This window comes from Copidosoma floridanum, unplaced genomic scaffold (genome assembly GCF_036245765.1).
Source record: "Copidosoma floridanum isolate Cflo_tuat_1 unplaced genomic scaffold, Cflo_Japanese_pri ptg000019l, whole genome shotgun sequence".
NCBI lineage: Eukaryota > Metazoa > Arthropoda > Insecta > Hymenoptera > Encyrtidae > Copidosoma > Copidosoma floridanum.
Genome location: NW_028321896.1, coordinates 5644496 through 5668654, shown reverse-complemented (window position 1 = coordinate 5668654; position 24159 = coordinate 5644496). Strand labels below are relative to the sequence as shown.

At 37.3% G+C, this 24159-nt stretch overlaps 4 protein-coding genes across 12 annotated transcripts; 2 read left to right on the top strand and 2 right to left on the bottom strand.

The window, feature by feature from the left end:
- Positions 1-173: 173 nt before the first annotated feature.
- CkIIbeta (casein kinase II subunit beta) lies at positions 174-6124 on the bottom strand. 8 transcript variants are annotated; one of them, XM_014348026.2, is made up of 4 exons: positions 5892-6124; positions 2799-2979; positions 2065-2446; positions 174-1947 (listed from the first exon to the last, which is right to left on the bottom strand). In XM_014348026.2, exons 1-4 carry the CDS (start codon positions 5952-5954, stop codon positions 1839-1841), a joined length of 735 nt encoding a protein of 244 aa, XP_014203512.2. In that variant the 5' UTR covers positions 5955-6124; the 3' UTR covers positions 174-1838. The 8 variants fall into 8 exon arrangements, with proteins under 8 accessions (XP_014203512.2, XP_089448894.1, XP_014203513.1 ...); XM_089592768.1 differs by lacking the exon at positions 5892-6124 and adding an exon at positions 5618-5838; XM_014348027.2 differs by lacking the exon at positions 5892-6124 and adding an exon at positions 4433-4471.
- Positions 6125-7495: 1371 nt separating this feature from the next.
- LOC106635857 (uncharacterized) lies at positions 7496-11902 on the top strand. The gene is made up of 4 exons (XM_014348025.3): positions 7496-7657; positions 8953-9150; positions 9281-9457; positions 10450-11902. Exons 2-4 carry the CDS (start codon positions 8968-8970, stop codon positions 11143-11145), a joined length of 1056 nt encoding a protein of 351 aa, XP_014203511.1. The 5' UTR covers positions 7496-7657; positions 8953-8967; the 3' UTR covers positions 11146-11902.
- Positions 11540-17233, bottom strand: flr (actin-interacting protein 1 flr). Of its 2 annotated transcripts, XM_014348023.2 has the most exons (14): positions 16651-17233; positions 14722-14843; positions 14539-14629; positions 14309-14456; positions 14044-14211; positions 13808-13976; positions 13595-13723; positions 13427-13531; positions 13029-13349; positions 12767-12886; positions 12534-12692; positions 12423-12425; positions 12143-12293; positions 11540-12057 (listed from the first exon to the last, which is right to left on the bottom strand). In XM_014348023.2, exons 1-14 carry the CDS (start codon positions 16664-16666, stop codon positions 11948-11950), a joined length of 1812 nt encoding a protein of 603 aa, XP_014203509.1. In that variant the 5' UTR covers positions 16667-17233; the 3' UTR covers positions 11540-11947. The 2 variants fall into 2 exon arrangements, with proteins under 2 accessions (XP_014203509.1, XP_014203510.1); XM_014348024.2 differs by lacking the exon at positions 12423-12425 and having other exon boundaries at positions 16651-17231.
- Positions 17234-21179: 3946 nt separating this feature from the next.
- PGRP-S3 (peptidoglycan recognition protein S3) lies at positions 21180-23211 on the top strand. The gene is made up of 4 exons (XM_014347974.2): positions 21180-22037; positions 22172-22382; positions 22533-22651; positions 22770-23211. Exons 1-4 carry the CDS (start codon positions 21956-21958, stop codon positions 22988-22990), a joined length of 633 nt encoding a protein of 210 aa, XP_014203460.2. The 5' UTR covers positions 21180-21955; the 3' UTR covers positions 22991-23211.
- The last annotated feature ends 948 nt before the right edge of the window (positions 23212-24159 follow it).

The following is a 24159-nucleotide window of genomic DNA, read 5'->3' as shown; positions in this document are numbered from 1 at the left end:
AATGGAAAGCAACACCCTTTCTTTTTCTTGGCCAATGAAACGACAGTTTTGTTTTGCGTAGGTAAAGAAATTCAAATGTAACACGGAAGGATGCAAAAGTTGTTAATAAATTTTGTTGGACAATTTTTTTCATTTCGTTAGAGGTTTATAAAAATAAACTAATGAGAAGACAATTTGCTTTTTGTTTTTTTAAATAAGTCGTGTATTAATTTATAGATCGATTTACATTTTGTGTATGAACAAAATATGAATGATTCGCTAGTCAAAGGGTCCTTTGCTTAAAAAAGAAAAGCCGTTTATGTTTTTTGTATTACAATAAAAAATGTGTTTAAAAAAAAGTTTGTATTTCTTTCAGTTGGCGATTCGTGCCATACTCGTCAAAAAACTCGCACTAAAAAAAAAGTAATAAATAAAAGTGGAGTTGTAAGAACGTAATCGCAATTAAAATAGAGATTAAGGGAATAGTAATACTAGAGTAAATGTAAAAGAACTAACTATTTACCAAGAATTAACAACGTTCGAAAAAGGAGAAATATTAAGACTATAAAAAAGAGGGATTCAAATCTCGATGTAAAGAGTGTGGCGCGAATAACCGACTGTAAGATCAAAAGCATAAACGATAGTAAAATAAAAACTTTACCCTCTAAATTTAATTTAGTCGGTACAATAATAACAGGCATGTGTTTTCTCTCACGCGTCTTATACTTTACTGCTTGAATCTGCGAGTCTAGGAATACAATTCTCAGTCGCAAACCACACATTCTTTGACGATTTAATTAAATTTAATTAAGCATCAACAAACACTCGAACAGTGATCATCTTACTATTTTTTCATAATTTTTTTCACACGTCATTGTTTTATACTCAAAAGAAATAACTAGATGTAAATTTTCGTGAAAACCAGAAAGAAACTACTAAAGTAAAAGAATATAATAAGCACAAATATTTGTAAGAACATTTAAAACGTCATTAAATATTTAAGTGTTGTATAAAATTTAGATTTCAAGTCTCAAGCTTTTGACAAATTTCCACTACTGTATTAAAAAATGTTATCGCATCAATTATATATTTTATATTAATGGAAATTTATCAAATACCGACTTAAAAAAGAATCGTAACAAAAAATTTGTTATAAACATCGTATTTATTTTTCTTTTTCGCCTCACGGTTAAGAAATCTAGCTTATGCACATTTCACTTATATTTTTATTAATTTCATCAAGTTTCTTTTATGCTACCTGCGCGCTCCTTGTCAGACTTTCGAATTCAGTAGAAAGCATTCTTGAGCTTAGGAACTACTTGGCAGCAACCATAAATGACGCGTGTGACTTGTACAGACAAATACAATCTACTTTTCTTGTCTTTGCTCTTGTATCCTAGCTATTATTCTAGGTATATATTTATTTTTTTTAATGATCAATTTTATTATCAGTTTTTTTGCTTGCTTTAAGCTTTCCTCTTCTGCACATGTTACGTTCCTTGATGTGAACAATAATATTTCGGTCACACGCACAGACCCGCGGTCAAAATTTTTAGGAAAAAAAAGAACTGTCTATAACTTCGGAGTTTAAAAAAATTTAAATGTACAATTCTCTCTTTTTTTTCTCTTTGACGTTAGAATTATTGCCCGAGACCTGGAGAAATAGCTTTGAACGACGATATTCTTCTAACGTTGCCTTTAGCGTCACAGTTTGACGCAAGGAAAGAGATTGAGAGATATCATATATAAAAAATAATATTTCATTTCATTTTAATCTTAGGGACGAAAGTAAGATTTGCATTTCAATTAGTGTGAAGAAGTTTTGCTTTTTTTTCTGCCTAGACTATGTTAAATGGATCTTAGCGCTTTCCGTTGTTGTAATTCATTGCTCTGAGTGGTTGTTTGAATGTAGCTGCTGATTGTTGTTGAACTTGATAAGCTAAAGGATGAATTTTGAATCCATATAACCTGCAAAAATAGTGTACATTAATACGTGAAAACGCAGTGTAAATGAGTAAACGGTTAACCCACAAAATTTAGAGATCATTTCTAGTTAGATACTAATAAAGTATAACAGCAACGTACCTTGGTACAAATTGATTTACTGCACGCTTTGGTCTATATTCGGGATGAACCATAAAGAGCATGTGTGGGAACCCTGTTCCAAAGTATGCACCATCAGTGTGGTGATGTCGTGAGCTTTTAGGTGTGTAAACATCCATGCACTTTGGACAGTAACTTTTTACCATAGCTTCACCGGGCACGTCACTCAGTCCCAATGGAAGCATAGGCTGTGAATCGCAATAGACTCGCGGACAGTGTCCAAAGTCACCAGCTTGATATTTCTCAATCATCTGGCCAATACCTCTGTTTGTGAGAACGTAACGAGCATGGATCAATCCATACAGCATTTCTGCAGCCTGCTCAATGAGATCTGATTGATTAGGATTATCATCGAGATCTTCATCTAAAAACAAAACAATTTTATGACGATTAGTTAGAGTATAACAAATTATAACATTGAAGACAATCTTATGATGATTAAAAAGAAAATACGGTGCTTAAAGATAGTATATCTGAACCAATGCTTGGTGACTTATATTGGAAACATTTTTGTTCTATTTTTATACACTTTATTGACAGGTATGTGCAATACATGTCGAAATATATACCAATAAATCTATACTGAACACTGCTTTATCTTTAACACTTATCAATTGATAATCACGCGCAATTATCTGATTCAAAAAACATATTTACTAAAACTTATGACAGCCACAACAACAAAAAACAGTAGTGCGTTTAGTTATCCAACATACCTGGCTCCAAGTCCAAAATCATATCCAGTGCCTGGCGGTAATGTGGTACCTGTTCATTGAGTCCTGTTAGGTTGAACTTGTCCTGGATGTAGTCCTCATCGACCTCACAGAAGAATTCATTGCCCTTGAGGCCACAGAACCAAGATATCCAAGAGACTTCTTCAGAGCTACTCATTTTTTTCTAATAAAAAAAAAAAAAAAAAAAAAAAAATACAAATAAATAAACAAAATTCTATGGATATCGAGCTTCAAAACAGAGGCAAACAGAACTCAAGCAGACACAAACGAGCTAGAGTCAAATGTGGGGATCTTGGTGACAGTATACTTGTAAAGTTGAACTAGGTAGCCACGCAATCAAGAATAAAACTTTAGAATAACGCGCACGAATGAACACGAGGTCTTTGCACGACCTGAGCACGTGAATCAACGGAAAATATGATTTATGTATGTAAGGTCTGAGAATACATCGTACACCACACCAGTTAGACGACGACGACGACGACAACGACTAGAGTGAACAGGCACGATTTCTGAAGCTTACGTAGGCGCGAGGGGACGTAGGCGCAAAGGTATGTATTAGTACAGTGTACATATACTTAACACTTCCTCGTAGAGGAGGAAATGGAGGGGTAGACGGATGAAGCTCAGACGGACGGGGGCCAGACAGACACACGACGAAGAGAGAGAAAAAGAGACAGAGAGATGTAAGTAGGTATAACTACTCATAAAAAAAAGAAAGAGAGCTATTCGTGTTGCTCGCGAGCGCGCGGAGAAGTACAAGAATTAAGTAGCAGAAGTGGGAAATATAAAAAAAAATGCACCTATGGAAGAGGAGACCAACGATCCCGACGTGACAAGGATTAATGTGTAATTCCCACACGAAATGCTCCGGGTGGCCTCCACGACGAAGGTTAGGAGGCTGTACGATGGACTTTGGAGCACTTGCGGAGAGCCGACGACCGACGACCGACGACCGACGACTATCGTACTCATACAGGGGAGGGGGATGAGAGAATGCGCAATGTTTTTATCGGTCGTCCGAGGTTCCGAGTTATGGATACCTACTGCTGGATCGGTATTATCGGTAGCATGATAGTATAGGACAGCAAAGGTGTGTGTGAATCTAGAGGAAACTAAGGGGTAAGTTTACACATCTGAGAGAGGTAGGCCGAGAAGTCACTTTTCCTTCGTAGAGAAATTAATTTTTTATAGGCTCTCATGAAAAATTTTCCTCCACGGAAAAAATGTGAGTGAAACGGCTGTTGTATTGGGGCGTAGACCTATCTGAGAAATGAATACATGTTAGGTAGTGTAGGTACGTGTTAAACTGGTGGTGTGTGGCAGGCACTACAAACGAATGAATTAAACAACTTGTGGCTCTTTTTCTTTCCCTACACTTATTTTCCGACAACGATGACGGTGACAGGTTCTCCAAAATGCCCGACAACTTATTGCAGCACTAATTATAGGACACACAGAACACTCAACACACTAGCCAAAGCTAAGATTCAGTCGGTATAATATAGCGTACACGAACGTCCGAACATAATATGAAGCTTAAACTAAAACAGAACTTTAACTTGACTTTGAAACTTTTTTTTGTAAACACCTCGAGTATTTATTTATATACTTACTATGGGTGAAGCCGAAGCGAGATGTGGCTCGCGACTCACGGCAGGGTATAAAGAGGTATATAAACTAAATCTTGAAGGTATACATATATGTATATATATCCCGCTAAAGAAAGGCGATTCAAGTCGATTCGAAATTTATCGCGACTTCGACGCGTTCTTTCGATCTAACTTGATTTGGTCGATGGAAATATAATCGAAGTGAAATTTAACTGCGGATAAAGTATTGAATAAAATGACAGTAAGTCTATTTAATTAACGTTGTAGATTTTATGGTGATTAATACCTCGTTTATCGTTAGATTGGCAAATTGAATAAAATGGGTGTACCTATTACAATTTTTTTTGCACATTATTGAATTCTTCAAAACGTTCATTACACTTACACGCGATATTTATTTTCGGAATTAACATGGTCATAAACTTTTATTGGTTCAGGAAATATATTTAAATGATTTTTTAACATTTTTTAAAAACCCTACTCTGATCTTTCAATAACTTGAATAAAATAATTGCTAACAAACGATTAGTTTCTTCTCAAGTCCATTTTCTTTTTGTCGAGATCCAAACAATCTGTGGATATTTTTTGACATGGAGAATTACCATTGTAAACGATTGAATTTTTCGAATTAACTGAAATCTAATTTTTTCTCCGAAACTTTCATAAAAACGAATGGAAAGAAAAATAAGAAAGATTGAGAGAGCAGCTCGCAAAAGTCAAAATATGTTGGGTGAAAAACAGCACAAGGCTTTAAAAGAAAATCTGACATCATTACCGTATAAGTACAGTGTACAGTGGAGAGAGGAGAGTGGAGGCCGTTTAATTCGTTGAGCGGGAAGTATAAAATTGAGCAATGAAAGAGGTTATGTGATCGAACCAGCCAATGGGAATTAAATGTTTGAATTTCCCGCTCAACGAATTAAACGGCCTCCACTGTACTTGGGTTGGTTAATTTTTTTTTTCAGATCGACTTTTTTTTTACTATTTCAAGAGGCAACGCTACTCAAAAAAATGAATGAAATGAATCACAGATCACAGCACCAAGATATGATTGGGCTATATGAAAAAAAACGTTTTCTTGGTATTTTTTAGCTCAAGTACCTCGTTTTTCTCAAGAACACATCAGTTTTAAAAGTTTTAATACGTTGTCATTCAGTACTCATATACGTAGGCATGCCTCATAATTACCTGCATCAGGTACTCTCTCGCACGTTCACCTAGTACTTATGACATAAAGCCATGTGCGCGCATTCTTAGAAATACATGCAGTGCAGTCCGAGAACATGAAAGAGTTCTCCTCGAGGATTTCGATGAAATCGAAATAAATAATAAAATTTCCTGCATATCACGTGTATTGAACTTAATTCCCAATTAGACGAATTATCTTGACGAATCGGTGAATGGTGGCGAGATAGGATAATAACTGAACAAAGTAATATACTTAGGAATTTTAGTCACGTACGTCACCATTTCGGCCCGCCAGCTCGTTGTTATTGTTCTTATTGTTAACTGCAGTTGTTAGCATGTTGATGATACTTGAAAGACTAGAAGTTATACTAATCGTTGGAAACTTTTTTTTTTCTAACTTAACCCTCTTTTCCCCCGGTTTTAAATGCTGAGCACACGTCACCGCTGAACAGTCATGCTAAGGTGAGCAAGCACTGACTTGCACACTTGCACTGACTGATAAGAATTTAACGAAGTAAGTGTAAGTAGGTAAACCGAAATCCAACTATCCCAACCAAGGAACAAAGTCCAGAAATACTGCCAACGTGCCAAAAAGTAAAAAAAGAATCATATCTACTAGCGAGAGAGAGAGAAAGCATTTGAAAATAAAGGCGCCTCTTCGTGTCGCCGGTGGCAAGCCGTTAAACTGATCAGACCGATCAGACGCCTTGATGCAAATTTTTTTCTACAATGGTAAAACATGAAAATTATCCTTTAAATGCGAATCACTTTGTTTCTCTCGCTCTCCCGCAGTCCCTCACTAACAATATTGATAATAAGTAATTGCTTCTAATATGGTTTAGGAAAATTTTTTCTTTTGATCAAGACATTAATTAATAACGGTTTTATGTTGTACTTGACAAGCTGTGAATACATTTTTGTATAGTTTCGGTTATTACGTTTTTCATGCACTTTACACATCCATGATGACTTTTTTTTCTGCGAGTGATGTGTTAAATTTCAAAAAATAATGTCCAAAATGAAATTTACCATTTTTTAATTCGCAATCATTAGAACAAATTTTTTGATTTTTGTTTCCTTTTAATAACTTTATCATTTTATGGAAACTGTTTCACATAACATTATATTCTTAAATGCTATTAAAAACTATGAGCGTGTATATACGAGTAAACTTCACTAGAAGTTCGTTTGATCATCGAATTTTGAGCAGGACTACAATCCAATTCTTCAGTCAACTGAAAACATATATAAGTTGAGGTAAAACGCAAAAATTGTAACATATTAGGGATTCATAAAATCTCACCTGCCTATACCTTTCATCATCATCATCTACCCCATGGCCATTACCTTCTCTCCCTGACGAAAAGCTCTTAAAAGACACAATAGCTTCCAGTCAGATCGTGCGAAACGATCAATTTGTATACCAATGAACCGATAATCAACGTCGATTGAGTGTACATTGTTTATAATTTTTACAACACATACATACACTATTAAGTGTAAGTTAGAAGGATATTGTTTTTAAAAAACGTGAAAAAACAACAGTAAGTACCCGTTGAGATGAGTAAAATAAATGAAAATAATCAGTAATCGATGGATGATCCATCACCACGTAGAGAGGTCAGTATACTACAAAACCGCAAGCTCGCCCAACCTGACCTGAAAGCGAAGAAAAAAAAAGAGAGCTTTTATAATGTGCGTATATATACGTATCATCATATGTATTCCGAGGCTGCCGATTTGGAAAAAGCTCCCTCCTCCTCCTCCGAACCCCTGTTTTCGTGGAGAACGAGAGAGAGAGAGAGCGCGCGCGCGAGCTTGCAATAATAAGTCCGTGGCTCGATTCTAGTTCTAGCATAGCCAGTCAGACGATAACCCCTTGCGCGAGCAGTGCGTGCACCACTTCTGTCCAAGTATATATATAGTTCTCGGTCGTTGTCTCCGCTCACAGCAGCATCATCATCGAGAACAAGGAAGATAATACAAAAAAAAAAAAAAAAAAAAAAAAAGGCAGAAGCACGCGTGTCTACCACCACAAATGTATGTATATAATCAATGAAAAACATTATAGAGGAAAACAAGGCCGCGCAACCTTATATATATTATACACTGACCCCTCAGTCGCTACCTCATTCAAAAACGCGCCAGTCGACCTTTTTTTTTTCTCCTTACTTTTTTTTCCCCCCTTCATATATAACCGCATGAACACACAAGCGCGCGCGCGTTCGAGATTATCATTATCAACGCAGTTTGCAACGAGTGCGAGAATAAAAGATCGTGAGTACATTGTGTGAAAAAATCCAGTTTTTCTCTCTCGTCATAATATTAATTGTTATAAGGTAAGAAGGGAGGGTGCTTTTTCGAATGTACGCGCAGTTGTGCCGTTATAATTATAAAAGCCTCTTGCAAGATGTCGAGGAGAGAAAAACAAATTCCCAGCGCGCATTATGACGAAAGGGGCGTATGTACGCACATTATTATTATAATGTGCGCAATAAGGCGGCCTACGAAATAATATGTACAATGAACGTGTATGTGTGATATGAGAGTATGTATGTAGTATGTATTATTATTATATACATCAGGTGTTGTATGCATATACGTACAACGTACGGAGAGAGAGATCGGGTGAAAGAGAGTAGGCAGCGCAAGCTCTCGTGTTCTTCTCTGGCATGCCTGATGGGTGGTGTGTATATGCATGTATACATGTGTGTGTCGAAATGTTACCTTGCTCCAGCCGCGGCTCTGCGACAATAATAGAATTGGCTGGAACCTGACTTTTCTCTCTCTCTCTGCAAGCTCGGCTCGCTGCTACCTATACAAGAGCGCGTGCACACACCTACTCTCTGGCCTCTCTGATGCTCTCGCTCTCGAGTCGATTAAATAAATAGAATTGGCCATCGGAGGACGCTTATATATGTCGCACGCTCTTATACTCATGTACTTATTTGTATATAATATACGTACGTGTAACTGTAAAGTACAAGTTTTGCAAAGCTCCGAGAGAAGTTGAGCTTTAATTTTCGTTATTTTTTTGCTCAAATGAGCTGCTTTTTTAAGTATTTTTTATTTCGTTTAGTCTTTTGGGTCGAGAGCAACTCGGTGTGATTGTGTTTTTTTTATATAGTATATATGAGATCGAGGAATTATTTTTTTCTTCGCGTTAATTCTTATACTTTATGGGGCTGTGTGTACTATATGTATGCTAGCTTGCGATAAATAATGTCTGGAATCTAGAACAAACAGATGATAATAGTATTGTATAAGTACTAAAATATTAATAACGTATATTAAAATTATGTGCACACGTGTATATAATATGTAATGTTTTTCAGTATTCACAAATAATCATGGAGGGACAACAGTTCTGTTTGCGTTGGCACAACTTCCAAAACACACTGCTCACTTCCTTGCCGAAGCTTCTTGACGGCGGCTACCTGACCGACGTCACTCTCAGCGCTGGCGGGAGACACATCCATGCCCACAGATTGATCCTTTCCGCGTGTAGTTACTATTTCAAAGAACTCTTCAAGGTACACATAATATAATATTTTTATACACCTACGTGCGCGCTTGTGTTTTAGCTATTACATTTATTTTATGATAATATTATCATGTACGCTTTGTGCGACGATTGACGCGATGAATTGTATTAAATTTTAGGATTTGAATACGCTCCAGCACCCCGTGATTATTTTACCTGGGATGGAGTACGCCAATCTTTGTGCCCTGGTTACATTTATGTACAACGGCGAAGTTAACATTTATCAAGAACAACTTCCTGCCCTACTGGCGATGGCGGACACGCTGCACATTCGTGGATTGGCAGATATTGCTGGGGTAATGGATTCTTTGATGTTTGATTTTTTTTTTTCACTCTGTGACAACTTTATTTTTTTTTATCGTACTTTTTTCTTTTTTCATTGTTGATAATACAAATCTTTCAGTCTTAATTTTGATTTTTAAATCTCGTTTTCCTCTCAAGCTCTGTACTTACTCCCATTTTTTCCTTCTTTGTACAACAGAATCCTCTTTGCATGCTGCATGTTTATCGATTAATTTTTTTTCCTCTCTTAAACGCCATGTTTAATTGTCTTTTTTTTTCTTTTTTTTTTATCTTTCTCCAAGTGCCTCTCTTAATAAAACAAATTACTGTTGCCATACCGCAGTTTTTTTTAACAAAATTAAAGCAAACGATTGTGTCGTTGTTTTGTTCAGGTGACTTAAGCACGCACATTCACTGTCATTCGCTCAACGAGCAATGATAATGAATGCTCAAACGATACCCACGAGATCAAGAATCGTTGTGTGTGTTGCAAGAAAGTGAGCAAGAACTAAACAAGCAAACGGATGACCCCCCAAAATGGAATCCTATCCCACGAGTAGAAAGTTGCTCAACAGGTACAGATAACGCTGTGTTGTTTTCTATATACATTTATATTTCACTCATACATCAATTTTGAGCTCTTTCGACGTATTTTGTGTTATTATTATTATTATTTTTTTTTTCAATTAATTTTTTACAAATCGTCGAGCTTCACACTTTAATAAAGTCAAGCTTTTTGGTGAACTAAGAATTTTTTTCGTAATATCGTTTATCTGCTTTATTAGCATATACATATTTGTAACTTGACTAATAGTGTTTAATATAAATTTATAGAAAAATTAAAATAATACTCCTTATAGTAGGTATGCATATGCCGTACAATTTTGAAACGAGCAAGCTATTTTTACGTTGCGATGATAGATCTTTTTTTTTTTTTTTGCAAATCGCAGCTGTAAGTTACCTATGCTGATGAACATATGTGTATATAAAATATTTCACGTTTCAGAGAGCGTCCAGGTACGAAAGCAATCAAACACTAGATCCACCTCCTCCGCTTGAAGAAAGAAGTTTCCACACGTCCGAAAAATTCGAACCACCCATAAAAAACGATCCGAAGGAACACGATGAAATTTTGACGCCCGAGCCTCACGAAGCAATGGAGCCTATCGCCACGGACTTTCCGTCGGAAAATCTCGAACGAAGTCTCGAAACTGAACCTGATCCCAGCAACTCCAGTGAACTCAATGATCTCCCGTGTAGTGTTAAAACAAAGCCCTATTACTCCATCAACGCTAAATTGAATCAGAGGGAAAAGAATAAGTCAAATTTCAATAAAATCGACGTTGGACACTCAAGTAACATTACTTTAAAGGAAGAGTGCCAAAGCCCTTTGCCAGAAAATGTCAAGCCACTGCAGCTGACCGACACGAATTTCAAGTCCTTTATTAGTGCAGGCACAACGGCCAATCGATCGAGCCAAAGCTGCAACAAGACGAGCGTCACTTGCCTTATTTGCGGTAAGCAGCTGAGCAACCAGTACAATTTGCGAGTCCACATGGAGACGCACAGCAACAGCTCGTACAGCTGCGCAGCGTGCTCTCACGTGTCTCGTTCCCGAGATGCTCTGAGGAAGCACGTATCGTATCGTCATCCTGTGAATTCGGCGCAAAAACGAGCGAGATACAGCACCGCAAAGCCCTAACACAAGTTTAAAAGACTCTGTTGCAGTGTAAAGTGTTTTCGTTAGAGAAAAGAAAAAAAAATATATATATAAACAAAAAGGCATCCTTTCCACTGGCACTGACAACATAACTTCAAGGGTGGAGAGTCAATAAGTAGTCCAGGAAAGGTCTGTCCGGGATCACATTGACTGAAAGAATTATGTTATTTTCGAGACGATGGAATGAAACGTCCAAAACAATTGTTTGAAGTTATGTGTCGAGGGAGAGGCAAACAAAAGTTCCTTAAAGAGACCCCCTAGTGTTCATAATATTGTTATTGCTTGTTTGCTCAATTGTTATTGTCGTTAATTTGTTTTAAAAAGGCGGATCTCGTTTTAGAAGATTGTTTTAGTTGCGGATGGTCGAGACAATGAATTCTTAGAGCTGGAACTTGATATTTTTTTTAGTTTATAAAATTTAAGTCGATACAAAATTTTCATTTTTAACAAGGTTTTCACGTCAGAGTTAATAGTTGATATAACAAAAAAGGGTGAAAACAAAACAATAATTTGTCATAGCCAGATATAGGCATTTTAAATTATAAGTATACTTGAATCACTGTCCAAACGATTTTTAAAGTAATCGAAATTAAAACTTGATGAGTCATTAATAATTAATTGGACTAATTAAATTATCTCAATGATTGTATATCGATTGTTGTATTAAAAATAATATACAATGTGATTTGCGAGCTAGGAATCAGTAAGAAATAAATAAAATGCATCCGTTGTTAATAAAGCTGTTTCTTATCAAAACAGGTTCTCCCATCTAGCTTCAGTTCAATCAGATTTTCTCCACACGCCATATCTTTGTGTTACAATCCTGTCCAACGGAAATTACGCTTTCTTCGTCCAACCACTCGAGCTTAGTGATTTGGCTTTGTGAGTGGGCATCTTAAATCGAATTTTTGCATAAATAAAGTAAGAATAAACAAAAATGTAAAATATCAAGTCATTTGGAAAAAGTTTTTTGTCTTACTCTTTATAATCGTGTGTTTCGCGGGATTAGTCACACTCCAAATAATGATTGTAGTATCAAGACTTCCACTTGCTACCATTGATGATTCTGGATTCCATGCCACGCAGTTTACTCTTGCACTATGGAAGCCCCATTCCTTATTGTGCGCCAACTAAACGTTGGAAAAAAATTTTTTTTTTTAAATGCATATTTACTGATACCGAAACTGTTAATGCAGTACAAAAAATATCCAATATTTTCATTATGAAAATACACAGTTTTTTGAACGAACCCTACTCACCTTCTGCGATTCCCCATGTTAATAGAAAGCATTAAAAATATAAGCTTGGTAGTTATTAAGCCTTGGTGCATTAGAGGGTTTAATATTTTTCGAAAAGAATCAATTATTCACCTTGTACTCTGGAACGACGTAAAGAACGACTTTGCGGTGTGCATCACAGGCAACTAAGTATTTATTATCAGGACTGTAGGCTGCATCAGTCACGGCACCCAAGTGTTCCAGTTCAGTCTTTGGAGTGAGATTAGTGCCGTCCAGAGTATAAACGTATACCTGCACGTTGAAGGTTGCATAATGTAATAAAAATTGTATGATACAGAAATGAATTTACAACACGATGTATTTACCTTATTATCCGAAGTGGAACCAACGGCAACATCTCCGTTGCTTTGATTAACGGTCACGCATGAGGGGTCGTAATTGATCGGCAAGCCCGATACTTTCTTTCCGTCTTTAGTGACTACAAGCTACAAATAGAAAACGATTCCTCATGTGTTATCCATTGAGAAATTAAACTGAGCAATAAGCGAAACGTTTTTCTACTGAAAACGCTTCCGAAACGTTTCGCAATATTATAATAGCAAAAAATCCGTCGAGAAATCGTCTTACCTGTTTAACAGCAGCAACGATAACTAAACCATTATAAATATCGAGTCCTCTTGGCTGCGAACCCAGCCTCAATACTGACGTGTTTTCGTACGAATTAGTCGCTATGTCAATCGCTCGGAGGGTGTCGTCGATACCCGCAGTGTACACAAGATCGGCCGATGCGTTCATACCATTAATTTGATTGCCGTGACCCTGGCCTTGTACGCGATCGTTTTCACCAGTCGACGATTTCCAGTTCGTGACGTACCCATCGTGCGAGCCTGTGTATATCGTGCTCTTGTCTTGGCTCGTTGTTAATACTGTTATCGGTTTGTTGTGTCCCTGAAACCAAAAACATTAATCGATATTTGTTCCAGATTCTTGAATACACTTGAAAAAAAAAAAATCACTTGTCGTACCTTCACTATCCTCAGAGGCTTGAGTGGATTATTGAGATCAAGATAGTTGATGAAGCCACTGAGTGATACAGAGAGAACGTGATTTCCTTGCCACAAACAGCTCACCTAAATCGTACGATTCGTCAGCAAAAAAATAAACTTTCAAATTATTTTGTTGAAAAATTCTACCTGTTGATCGTCAACCGTATTGCCCATAATGAACTCATCGACGAGAGTCCTCGTCTCGACGTCCCAGAGCTTGCAAGTTTTATCTCCCGAGGCGGTCAGGAGTTGAGTACCGTCGGGTTTCCAAGCCACCTTTAAAAAGTTTAAAAAGGACGATTCATTCGAAAACTGAAATAGACACGAGAAATACCAAACGAACAATCCAGCTCAACATACCCCGTAAACACCTCCCTGATGCGCGGGCGAGCCAACTTCGCCGACGAGTTCGGAAGTCGTGCCGTCATAGAGGTAAACTTTGCCGTCGAAACCAGCGGAGGCGAACAAGTTGCCGGAGGGCGAGTAGCGAACCGCCTGTACAAATCGGGTGTGATCCTGTTTGGTCATCCTGAAATCATGCGAAATATTATATACGTAAGTCAACCGATACGTCTTTGGGGCACCCAACGACGTACTTGAACTTGAACGGCGGTCCCTCGAAAACGGCGATCGTATTATCCTCGCTACCTGTGATCAGCCTAAAGGGTCTTGCCGGCCGAAAGTCGCAGGAGTTGATGGGCTTGCTCTGCCCCGAAATCTCCCCGACGGACGTGCCGGTGTCGGACATGAACACGTGGCCAAATCTAAACGAACGCGATAGATTTTTGAAGTGTAAAATAAAAAAAAAAAGTCATCGAGCCACTGCGGTGCAATGGTGTATTGATATATGGGTGTGCGAACCTTTCGCGGCCCTCACCAACGACGACCATTCGCTGATTGTCGGGTGACCAGGCGATATCCTTGATCGGGCCACCGATCGGGTGGAACTCATTTTTCAGGATGTGCTCCTTGTTCACGGTGTCCCAGATTCTCACCTTACCGGACTGATCTGTCAGTGTCAACAAATTGTTGCGTTACACAAGCTCGTTTCCTTTTTTGTACACTTATAAAGCTCTCTTTCTCTCTCTTACCTCCAGAAGCAATGTAAAAACCACTCGGCGAGTACTTGGCGACGTTTACGGGACACGAGTGTTCGGTGTATATGTCCGAGATAGCCGGATTCTGAAATAAAAATATCGTTGTCGTTGGTATATAATTAACAAAAAATAACTATATACTCACGCATACGTGAAATCATATAAATACACACATACCTCGATGTTGCGAATGATGACGCTGTTGCCGTTTGTGTAGAGAAAATTTTTCCCCTTTGGATCGGCCCCGAGTACCAGTGGTTGGCCCCTCTGGGTGCGCGGCAGCGTCGCGAATATGTACTCTGGAAGAAAATATAATATCGGCCGATTCTAAAATTACACGAGCAGATTTCTTGTGTACGTGTACTACGCGCTGTTTTCAATCTGAAATGCGCGTGTTCCAAAAGACAAAAATAACTTGGGGTGTATTTATTGCGCGAAATGTGTATTTAAAGTGAAAACAAAAGTTTAGCTAGTTTAAAAGAGTGCGAGTAGGAGAGAGAGAGAGAGAAAAGCAGCAAAACGAATTAATTTTGATGTTTCAATTATGTAATGTTGATTGGAGAGCTTGAAAAAAATGTGAAAAACAACATTGACACGCCCTAATAAAATTCAAACAACACGAATGCTCTCTTTTTCTCTCGCTCTCACTTTTGGCAGGGAACCAAAACGCGGCTCTCGCGCGCGAGTTACAACCGCAACTATTTTTGTAACTCCATAAGTTGCACGGGCATCTATGATTAGGACACAGCACCGGTGCTCCTGATCCATTTAGGCGTAATAATCATGCTGTTACTCGTGTAGACTTTTTTACTAACTAAATGTACCCTCCACCCATGGCGTTGCGTCAGTTGCCGAGTGTACCTATACCTATTTCATGATTATTTTTAGTTTTACGAGAAGCGCAATCTGACGTTGGGCAACGAATTTTCACTGTCTTGACGTTTCGACACTATCAGTTGAAAAAGTCAATTCCGTAACTGATGAACAGAGATAAAGGTGTGTAAGTGAGTAAGTATTAGGTTGGTGATTAGCGTAAACAGCACTGCAAAGTGTTATGTTCATTGATTCACATTTAAAGTGTAAAAGCTATTTTTTTTTTTTTTTTTTCAACAGGACGACGAACCCGTATCGAAATGTAAAAAGAGAGCAGGGCACCGAGCGTTTTCACCCTCAGAGTGAAAAATAAACGAGCATCTCGAAACCAGTATCGCCGGATGAGCCGTCATCGTCAACGACAAAAAATGTACTCGTAAAGAATTTTAATAAAAAAAAAAAAAAGGAAAAAAAAACAATTTGGCTGGTGAAATTAAAAACTGACGACTCTGTTTATGGTTGATGTAATTTAAAGCGTCATTTCACACATCATAGTAAGTACAATACAAAAATAGATGAATGAAATTAGACATAGTAATGATGATATACATAATAGAGAAACAACGAATAGAGGCGCGGACGTAAGTAGCTGTGTGTAATGAAATAAATGATCACAAAAACTAATCAAAAAATAGCTTTTTGACCTTAACTTTTGTATAGTGCCCTACATAGTCGTATCCTTTTGATCATTTCCGAGAAAACACACTCCACTTATAAGTACAGAGCTTTCGATTCTATCTGACTCATCGCTCACAGAGCTCAGAGCTCCAAAAAAGTAACAACTGCAGCGGTCGTGTGATGCCTATGCACGCACGCGCGTGTGTGTGTTTGTTCCCTTATCATCTCTTCCCATTCGCTATGTAAACATTTTTTTATCTGAAAAATGTATTTTTGACATCCACAAGGATAACGGTCGCTCTATAAAATAGGCTTTAACAGCAAGTACTGTAAAAAAGTCATGGAACTGTCCGAAATAAAAGGAAAAGGGTAATAGTAAACAATAGAAAGTATCGAGAATAAGGGTGTAATATTTTATATGATGTGGGAGGAGATGGCGTGTGCCGGCATGCACAGTAAGTATACACAGGCCCTTGGGTGAAATAAACTTCTCATTATCTTATTACAATGCTAATGTCGTAAGTACAACCTGTAGCTTGCCTGTAGGTAGTAATGTCCGTATTATATTAACTTGAACACAAGGTAATTACGTATACATGACACAAAAATACTCACTAGTTTCGTAGGCCATTGTCAACGTTAGCTGGCTCGTATACACCAGCTGCTTTTCTCTGCTGTACTACAACTAGAACTACTATACACCACTGACGTGTTGTATGTATGTACTGTAAAATATGTTGCCTCTCGCCTCGCCTCACGCACTTGTACAGATATACATGAACGCACTTTTAATTGAATTGACGTGAACTCTCCCCAACAGTAAGGTGGATTTTTGTCAACGATTGCACCGATTAGGCGACTTTCGGTAAATTAATAAGTATGCGATAAAAAAATGAGACTATAGTCTCTATAGAACGCGGGACGATAAAATTGAGCCGGCAGAGGAATTCCTCTCACCAAAACAGTCGAGGAGAAATTAATGATGCCCTCTGAATCCGACTAATCTCTGCTCCGAACCGAACTCCAAACTCCAACAGTCTGACTAATCTAGCTATATGCATTTGGTTTGGCCTGGCCCGATCAAGTCTAGTCTGACGACTTGGGCGGCTGCTGCTGTGCTGCTTCGAACTCTTCGAAGCTCCGAACTGTGTTATGTGTATACTCAGTGGCTGTATGTTTTTTCTAAGCCAATAAAAAACTACTATACTACTAAAGTAAGAGCTTAACTCACTTTACTCTTTAGTGTCAATCTCTTGTCAGTCCCAAAAATGGCGGAGCCCATCAGTGACTTCCGGACACTTTTTCAACCACACTCCTGTCCGAGGGTGGTCAAAAATCTAAACCAACCGCAACTCTCATCAGACCTAAAAAACTTGTTAATTCGAGGAGATCCAAAACATTTTTGTCATATTTCATTCTGGTGAAGAGTTATGTGGTGATTAAAGTGGTACAATAAAGTCAACTTTATAAACCAGCCGCAACATAACCCAACACATAATTAATCAAAAGTTCTCTAAACAAATGCCATTTTCGGCAAAATTTAATACTATCTTTTACTCAAAATTTATCTTCTATTTGAAATTCGACCTTTAAAAAAAATAGATCCATGGTCAATTTTCAAGTAAAAAATAAAATTTTGTCACAACTATTATTTTTCTAAACAACTTTTCATTTTCTATTTTTATGTTAAAGTTGTGGCTGGTTTATTGAATTGACCATGTGGTCCCACTTTAATTACCACATAATTCTTCACCAGAATGAAACAAGTATGGCAAAAACAATATTTCGCATCTTCACTTATATTGGAGCTTGGTTTCTAAATTCCGGTGAGAGTGGCGGCTGGTTTAGATTTTTTAACTACCTTCGCAGATATCAGCTCTTGGTCTGCAAATTTTCAAAATAACAACACTGCCGTCACCACTGTCATATATATTTCTCAGTTATGACATAACTCTTATACCTATAATATCAATTTATACATCAGAAGTTATTCAATTTAAAATCAGCGCTATCTAGCTATAGGGTGTATTCCACAATCGTCACCAGCAAGTAATTTAAGGTTGCGCTCTACGCTACCATCAGGTCAGTAAGTCAACTACCTTGAATTAACTGGCGTTCTGTTCCGTAATCTGGCCAGTTAAAATAGCAGACGACAGTCAACAGCGATGAAATCTTCACTTTTTTCTCGACTTTCACGTCGTCTGCTGTTTTAACTTGCAGATTACGGAATATATTTGTTGACTTACTGACCTGGGGCCATACGCCCATACCATGTAACTTTTTTTTGCTTCACGAGCCTATGTTATAACATAGGCCAATATACCGAAAAATAGTTATATGGTACGGACCCAGACGGTAACGTATAGAGCGCAAATTTAAATTACTTGCTGGTGACGACGATTGCGGAAAACACCCCAAGCGGCGTTACCACCACGTCCTACGTAACTTTACAGCCTCTGATTTTAATATTCTGGTAAAGAGAGCATGGTGTAAGATGTACGTGAAGTTATGTGTAGTAATTAAAGAAATTACTACTAAGTAATGCCATATGGTCGATTTTATTAAACCATATGAATATCTCTATTTTTAGAGGTCGACTTTCGAGTAAAAAATAGATTGTAAACTTGCCGCAAATAGCAAAAACCACGTCAACTTTTTATTATCTATCTATAAGATTAGTTGCGGCTGGTTTATAGTTAATAAAGTGACTTTACTGTAAATAGCATTAGTTATTTGGATCAGCGCCATCTAGCGGTCTTTATTTTTTGGCCAAAAGTGGCTCCTAAAATTCTCAATCAGAGCATTCAGGATTAGAGCCATTTAGTCAATTATAAACCAGCCGCAACTCATAATGAAGCTATAAAATGAAAAAATAACAATACGTGTGTTTTAGGCGGCAAGTTAACAATCTATTTTTTACCAAAAATCGACCTCCTATGTGTTTGTACTTTTAAAGATAAATTTTCAAGCATAAGACGTATTGTTAACTTGCCGCCAAAAACACATGTATCGTTATTTTTTCATTTTATAGCTTCATCATAAGTTGCGGCTGGTTTATAACTGACTAAATGGCTCTAATCCTGAATGCTCTGATTGAGAATTTTAGGAGCCACCAATGGCCAAAAAATCAAGACCGCTAGATGGCGCTGATCCAAATAATTATTGCTATCTACAGTAAAGTCACTTTATAAGTTATAAACCAGCCGCAACGAATTTTGTAGATAGATAATAAGAAGTTAACATTTTTGGTGCTCTTTGCGGCAAGTTTACAATATGTCTTTTACCTGTAAATGGACCCTAATAAGTATAAATATTCCACTTATCTTATACGGCTCATAAAATCTACCATATTTACACAATTAAAATACTTTAGACCTTTTATCATTAACTCGCGGAAGCACAGCCCCTTAACTTTCTAGTTTAAATAAACAGCTAACTTATATAATATGTACATACCAAGATTTGTGTTACAGAAATCTTGAACAATGATTAAATAGATATGTAAAGTAATAAGTCCAAAAGAGACAACTAAAGAAAAAAAGTTTAAAAAAGAAGTTTAGTTACACAGGAAGAGTCTCCTAAAAATGGAGCATTGGATCTCACTTAATTTAAATTGCTTTACAATTTATCTTTTACCTAAAAATCGACCTCCAAAACTATCAATATTCTACTTATCTTATATGGCTGATAAAATCGACAATATTTATAAAATTACAATACTCTTGACCTTTTGTACATAACAAAATTTGTGTTACAGAAATCGTAAATCACGATCAAATGTACACGTAAATAAATCAGTCGAAAAGAGACAACTAAAGAAAAAAGGTCTTAAAAAGAAGCAGCCACACGAAGAGTCTCCTAGGAATGGAGCATCGAATCTCACTAATTGAAAAATACATTTATTACAGAGATGTAAATTTTAAGTGTTATAAGTAAACAAAGAACCCAACCTTCTCTGATCAAGTGAGATCCAATGCTCCATTCTTGAATGAGACTTTTCGTGTGACTGTGCTTCTTTTTCAGGCCTTTTTTCTTCGGTTGTCTCTTTAATAGACTAATTAATTTGTGCTTACATGATTTAATGCTAAAAGGTCAAGAGTATTGTAATTTTGTAAATATTGTCGATTTTATGAGCCATATAAGATATGTAGAATATTGACGTAAAAACTTGCCGCAAGTAGCATAAAAAATGTCAACTGTTTATCGTCTATTTATATGATTATTTGCGGCTGGTTTATAACTAATAAAAAGACTTTACTGCAAGTAGCAATAATTATTTTGGATCAGCGCCATCTAGCGATCTTTATTTTTTGGCCAAAAGTGGCTCCTAAAATTCTCAATCAGAGCATTCAGGATTAGAGCCATTTAGTCAATTATAAACCAGCCGCAACTTATGATAAAGCTATAAAATGAAAAAATAACGATACATGTGTTTTTGGCGGCAAGTTAACAATACGTCTTATGCTTGAAAATTTATCTTCAAAAGTACAAACACATAGGAGGTCAATTTTTTGGTAGAAAATAGATTGTTAACTTGCCGCCAAAAACACATGTATTGTTATTTTTTCATTTTATAGCATTACCATGAGTTGCGGCTGGTTTATAATTGACTAAATGGCTCTAATTCAAATTGCTCTGATTGAGAATTTTAGGAGCCACCAATGGCCAAAAAATCAAGACCGCTAGATGGCGCTGATCCAAATAACTATTGCTATTTACAGTAAAGTCACTTTATTAACTATAAACCAGCCGCAACTAATCTTATAGATAGATAATAAAAAGTTGACGTGGTTTTTGCTGTTTGCGGCAAGTTTACAATCTATTTTTTACTCGAAAGTCGACCTCTAAAAATAGAGATATTCATATGGTTTAATAAAATCGACCATATGGCATTACTTAGTAGTAATTTCTTTAATTACTACACATAACTTCACGTACATCTTACACCGTGCTCTCTTTACCAGAATAATAAAATCAGAGGCTGTAAAGTTACGTAGGTCGCGGTGGTAACGCCGCTTGGGGTGTTTTCCGCAATCTTCGTCACCAGCAAGTAATTTAAATTTCCGCTGCGGTAACTAGCCTACTTAGTGAGTGAATTTGTATGTACCTAGTGTCCGTAGGGTCTAGTAGATCGGCTCCGATAGACTCTCCGCTGCGGACACTTAGTGAATTTTTATAAAGTGAGCGGAGGGTCTAACAAATCGGCTCCAATAGACCCTCCGCTGCGGACAACATAGCCTCGCAAGTTTTCTTATTGAATTTTTATAAAGTGAGCGTAGGGTCTAATAAATCGGCTCCAATAGACCCTCCGCTGCGGACACTTAGTGAATTTTTATAAAGTGAGCGGAGGGTCTAACAAATCGGCTCCAATAGACCCTCCGCTGCGGAAACTAGCCTACTTAGTGAGTGAATTTGTATGTAGTGTCCGTAGGGTCTAGTAGATCGGCTCCAATAGACCCTCCGCTGCGGACACTAGCCTAGTAAGGTTTCCGAGTGAATTACTTTCAAAAGAAATATGGTACTTTTTAAAGTTCGGAATGCGATGATGTCTAGTTCTGCAATTATTGCATTTGTAAACACTAAACTTTGTATTAGGTAGAGGTTGCAAGTGTTATTGCATGGATAGCTTTAATCTTCTCGTTTTTTTGTGATCTTACAAGTAAGTAACAAGACATTACACATTCGCGTGCGTATAAGTATGTACGCCCTCCGATTGATAATAACGGAAGAAGTAAGTAGCAGTATTTGTATCCACGCGCAGAAAAATGCCGAGCTCATTCGATCGCGGCACGGCTCCCTCGGTTGAACTTTCGAAACGATGTGCTCACGCTTTTGTCTTTGATTATTTTGTGGGATTTGCAAGTGATTTCGATAGGAAAGTTTTGAAAAGAAGCTCCTGCGGCGATAAATAATCGATAAAATGATGAGAACAACATTGCAAGCTCATTTATTGTGCTCCGCTGGCATCATCTTCATCTTGATCGTCGGCTTTTCTAAAGCTGGTAAGGATTGTTGAGCTATAATTTTTACACAGCACGCAAGTGTACGCAAAAAATCATCGCGAAGGACGCAGAACGAGGAAAATCGGCGATCAATCGTGCAATACGTGTCAGTTTTTTTTTGTTTCCAAGAATAGACATAGACGGATGTCCGAAGATCGTGGAAAAGGAATTATGGGGAGCCCGGCGTTACAAGGCGACGAATTACCTGGTCACGCCCATACCGTACGTTATAATGCACCAAACCCGATCGACCGACTGTTACAGCTTCAACGAGTGCGCCAAAGTCATAGGCGGCATACAAGACTCGCGTATGGATGACCTTCATTGGAACGACATTGGTGACTCGTGAGTACATATATATGCATCAATAATATATATAAACTGACTTATCGGCTTTTTGCGCGTTAAATACTGAGATATATACTTGTTGTGCTTGGCATTTAATGTATTAAGTACATCGCATTTTAACGCGCTAATCGGTATATTCTTTGACAGGTTCATGGTCGGCGGAGACGGTAACGTGTATGAGGGTACCGGTTGGTTCATGGAGGGTGCCCACACGCACTTGTACAACAAAAAGTCCATCTCAATATCTTTCATCGGCTACTATCACAGTAAGGGTTTTTATTTGTTACTGACCTGAAAAAAATCGCGAGTTGGAAATACGCGTACAGTTGTACTTAATTTTGTTGTTAAAATGCAAATGTTTTCCTCGTTTTTTATCATATATAGATTCTTTTCGAAACGGCACGCACGAGATCACTATGTTGAGAGAAGTGAACGACAAGGCTCTGAAGGCGGCGCACGATCTCATAATATGCGGCAAGAACCGGGGATATCTGCGAAACGACGTTAAAGTCATTGCAGCACGACAAGTTCGGCCTACGGTCAATCCTGGCGATTTGGTATTTGCTCAGATACAAAAGTGGCCAGAGTGGGTCGTCGAGCCTTGAGGTTTTTCCTTTTGAAACGACTGACAACAGCAGATATCCAGCTTTTCTCTCGAATTCACTGCACGCGTGACAAGTTTGGATGAGAATCTCGTTATCAAGTTACGAAATACTGATTGTCAGATGCGTTTATCGTTTGTTATTGCAAAGCAAAGACTTTTTGATGTCCACTTATGCAGATATTGGAGAATAATGACTGTTGTACTTATGTAATACAAATTGTTTGTACATAATATGATTTTTCTTGCATTAAAAGGTATATGTTCTTGTAGATGCTGTAATATTTATTTACATTAATATAATATAATATACTTTTAGTTGAAAGACAATTGTAAAGCTACAGTAAAAAGGGGTTTGCAGTAAATAAAATGAGAGTTAAAAAGTAGCACTAAGTTAAAAATGAAAAAAATTGGATTACATATTCTAAAAAATTATTGATAGCTCAAAAGTTTGGTACTATAATATTAGGGAACCACAGTAAGCTAACGCAGAATTATTATAAAATTAAAATGTGTTTTGGTGTTAGAATTCTAAAAACAAAAAAAAACTCAAATTTTTCAGCTTCGTAATTTTGGTTTTCATTTTTTTTAACAAACTATATTATTTTCACTTTATTACTTCAAGGAAACAAATAAAAGAAGACATTCACATGTTTTTTGTTCAATTAACTTATTTTATTCTCATACCACAGGTCTATAATGTTTTTTATGTAAGTACAAGACTGCGTTTGGTTAGGTCTAAACAAGGATTTCTGGTACATACTATCGTCCATCATATATGTGGACAGAACTTTGCAGTGTGTCAGCAGCTTCGAAAAAAAATAAGAAACATCAACCGACACGTCACGTCTGCTCTGTCTTCTCATAAGAACCAATGGTGTACATTATCTTTTATATTGTTCATAATATAATTATTATCATCGACATTATTTTTTTCTCATTTTAAAAATTATTTACAAGTGAACGATTTCGCATCACCGTTTATCGGCAAGACGACGCTAACTGCACGTAGTCTTCTATATGATCAAAGACCAGCAATAGCTGACGCTGCTGTATTATCGTGACATGAATAAACACACGCCCGACGGCATTACTCTTATTTATGTAATCCCAAGCGAGTACACCTTTTAAAACAAATACTAAAAAAATCGATATTGATTAAGCTTTCTATAT

Coding starts and splice junctions, on each gene's coding strand:
- CkIIbeta (XM_014348026.2), bottom strand. CDS start 5,954: ATGCTAACAACTGCAGTTAACAATAAGAACAATAACAACGAGCTGGCG. Junction 2,980..5,891: donor TGGCGGGCCGAAATGGTGAC/GTACGTGACTAA, acceptor TTTTTTTATTAG/AAAAAAATGAGTAGCTCTGA. Junction 2,447..2,798: donor GATTTTGGACTTGGAGCCAG/GTATGTTGGATA, acceptor TTTTGTTTTTAG/ATGAAGATCTCGATGATAAT.
- LOC106635857 (XM_014348025.3), top strand. CDS start 8,968: ATGGAGGGACAACAGTTCTGTTTGCGTTGGCACAACTTCCAAAACACA. Junction 9,151..9,280: donor ATTTCAAAGAACTCTTCAAG/GTACACATAATA, acceptor ATTAAATTTTAG/GATTTGAATACGCTCCAGCA. Junction 9,458..10,449: donor GATTGGCAGATATTGCTGGG/GTAATGGATTCT, acceptor TTCACGTTTCAG/AGAGCGTCCAGGTACGAAAG.
- flr (XM_014348023.2), bottom strand. Junction 14,457..14,538: donor TTTTTACATTGCTTCTGGAG/GTAAGAGAGAGA, acceptor TGACACTGACAG/ATCAGTCCGGTAAGGTGAGA. Junction 13,724..13,807: donor ATCAGGGAGGTGTTTACGGG/GTATGTTGAGCT, acceptor AACTTTTTAAAG/GTGGCTTGGAAACCCGACGG.
- PGRP-S3 (XM_014347974.2), top strand. CDS start 21,956: ATGATGAGAACAACATTGCAAGCTCATTTATTGTGCTCCGCTGGCATC. Junction 22,038..22,171: donor CGTCGGCTTTTCTAAAGCTG/GTAAGGATTGTT, acceptor TTCCAAGAATAG/ACATAGACGGATGTCCGAAG. Junction 22,383..22,532: donor TGGAACGACATTGGTGACTC/GTGAGTACATAT, acceptor ATTCTTTGACAG/GTTCATGGTCGGCGGAGACG.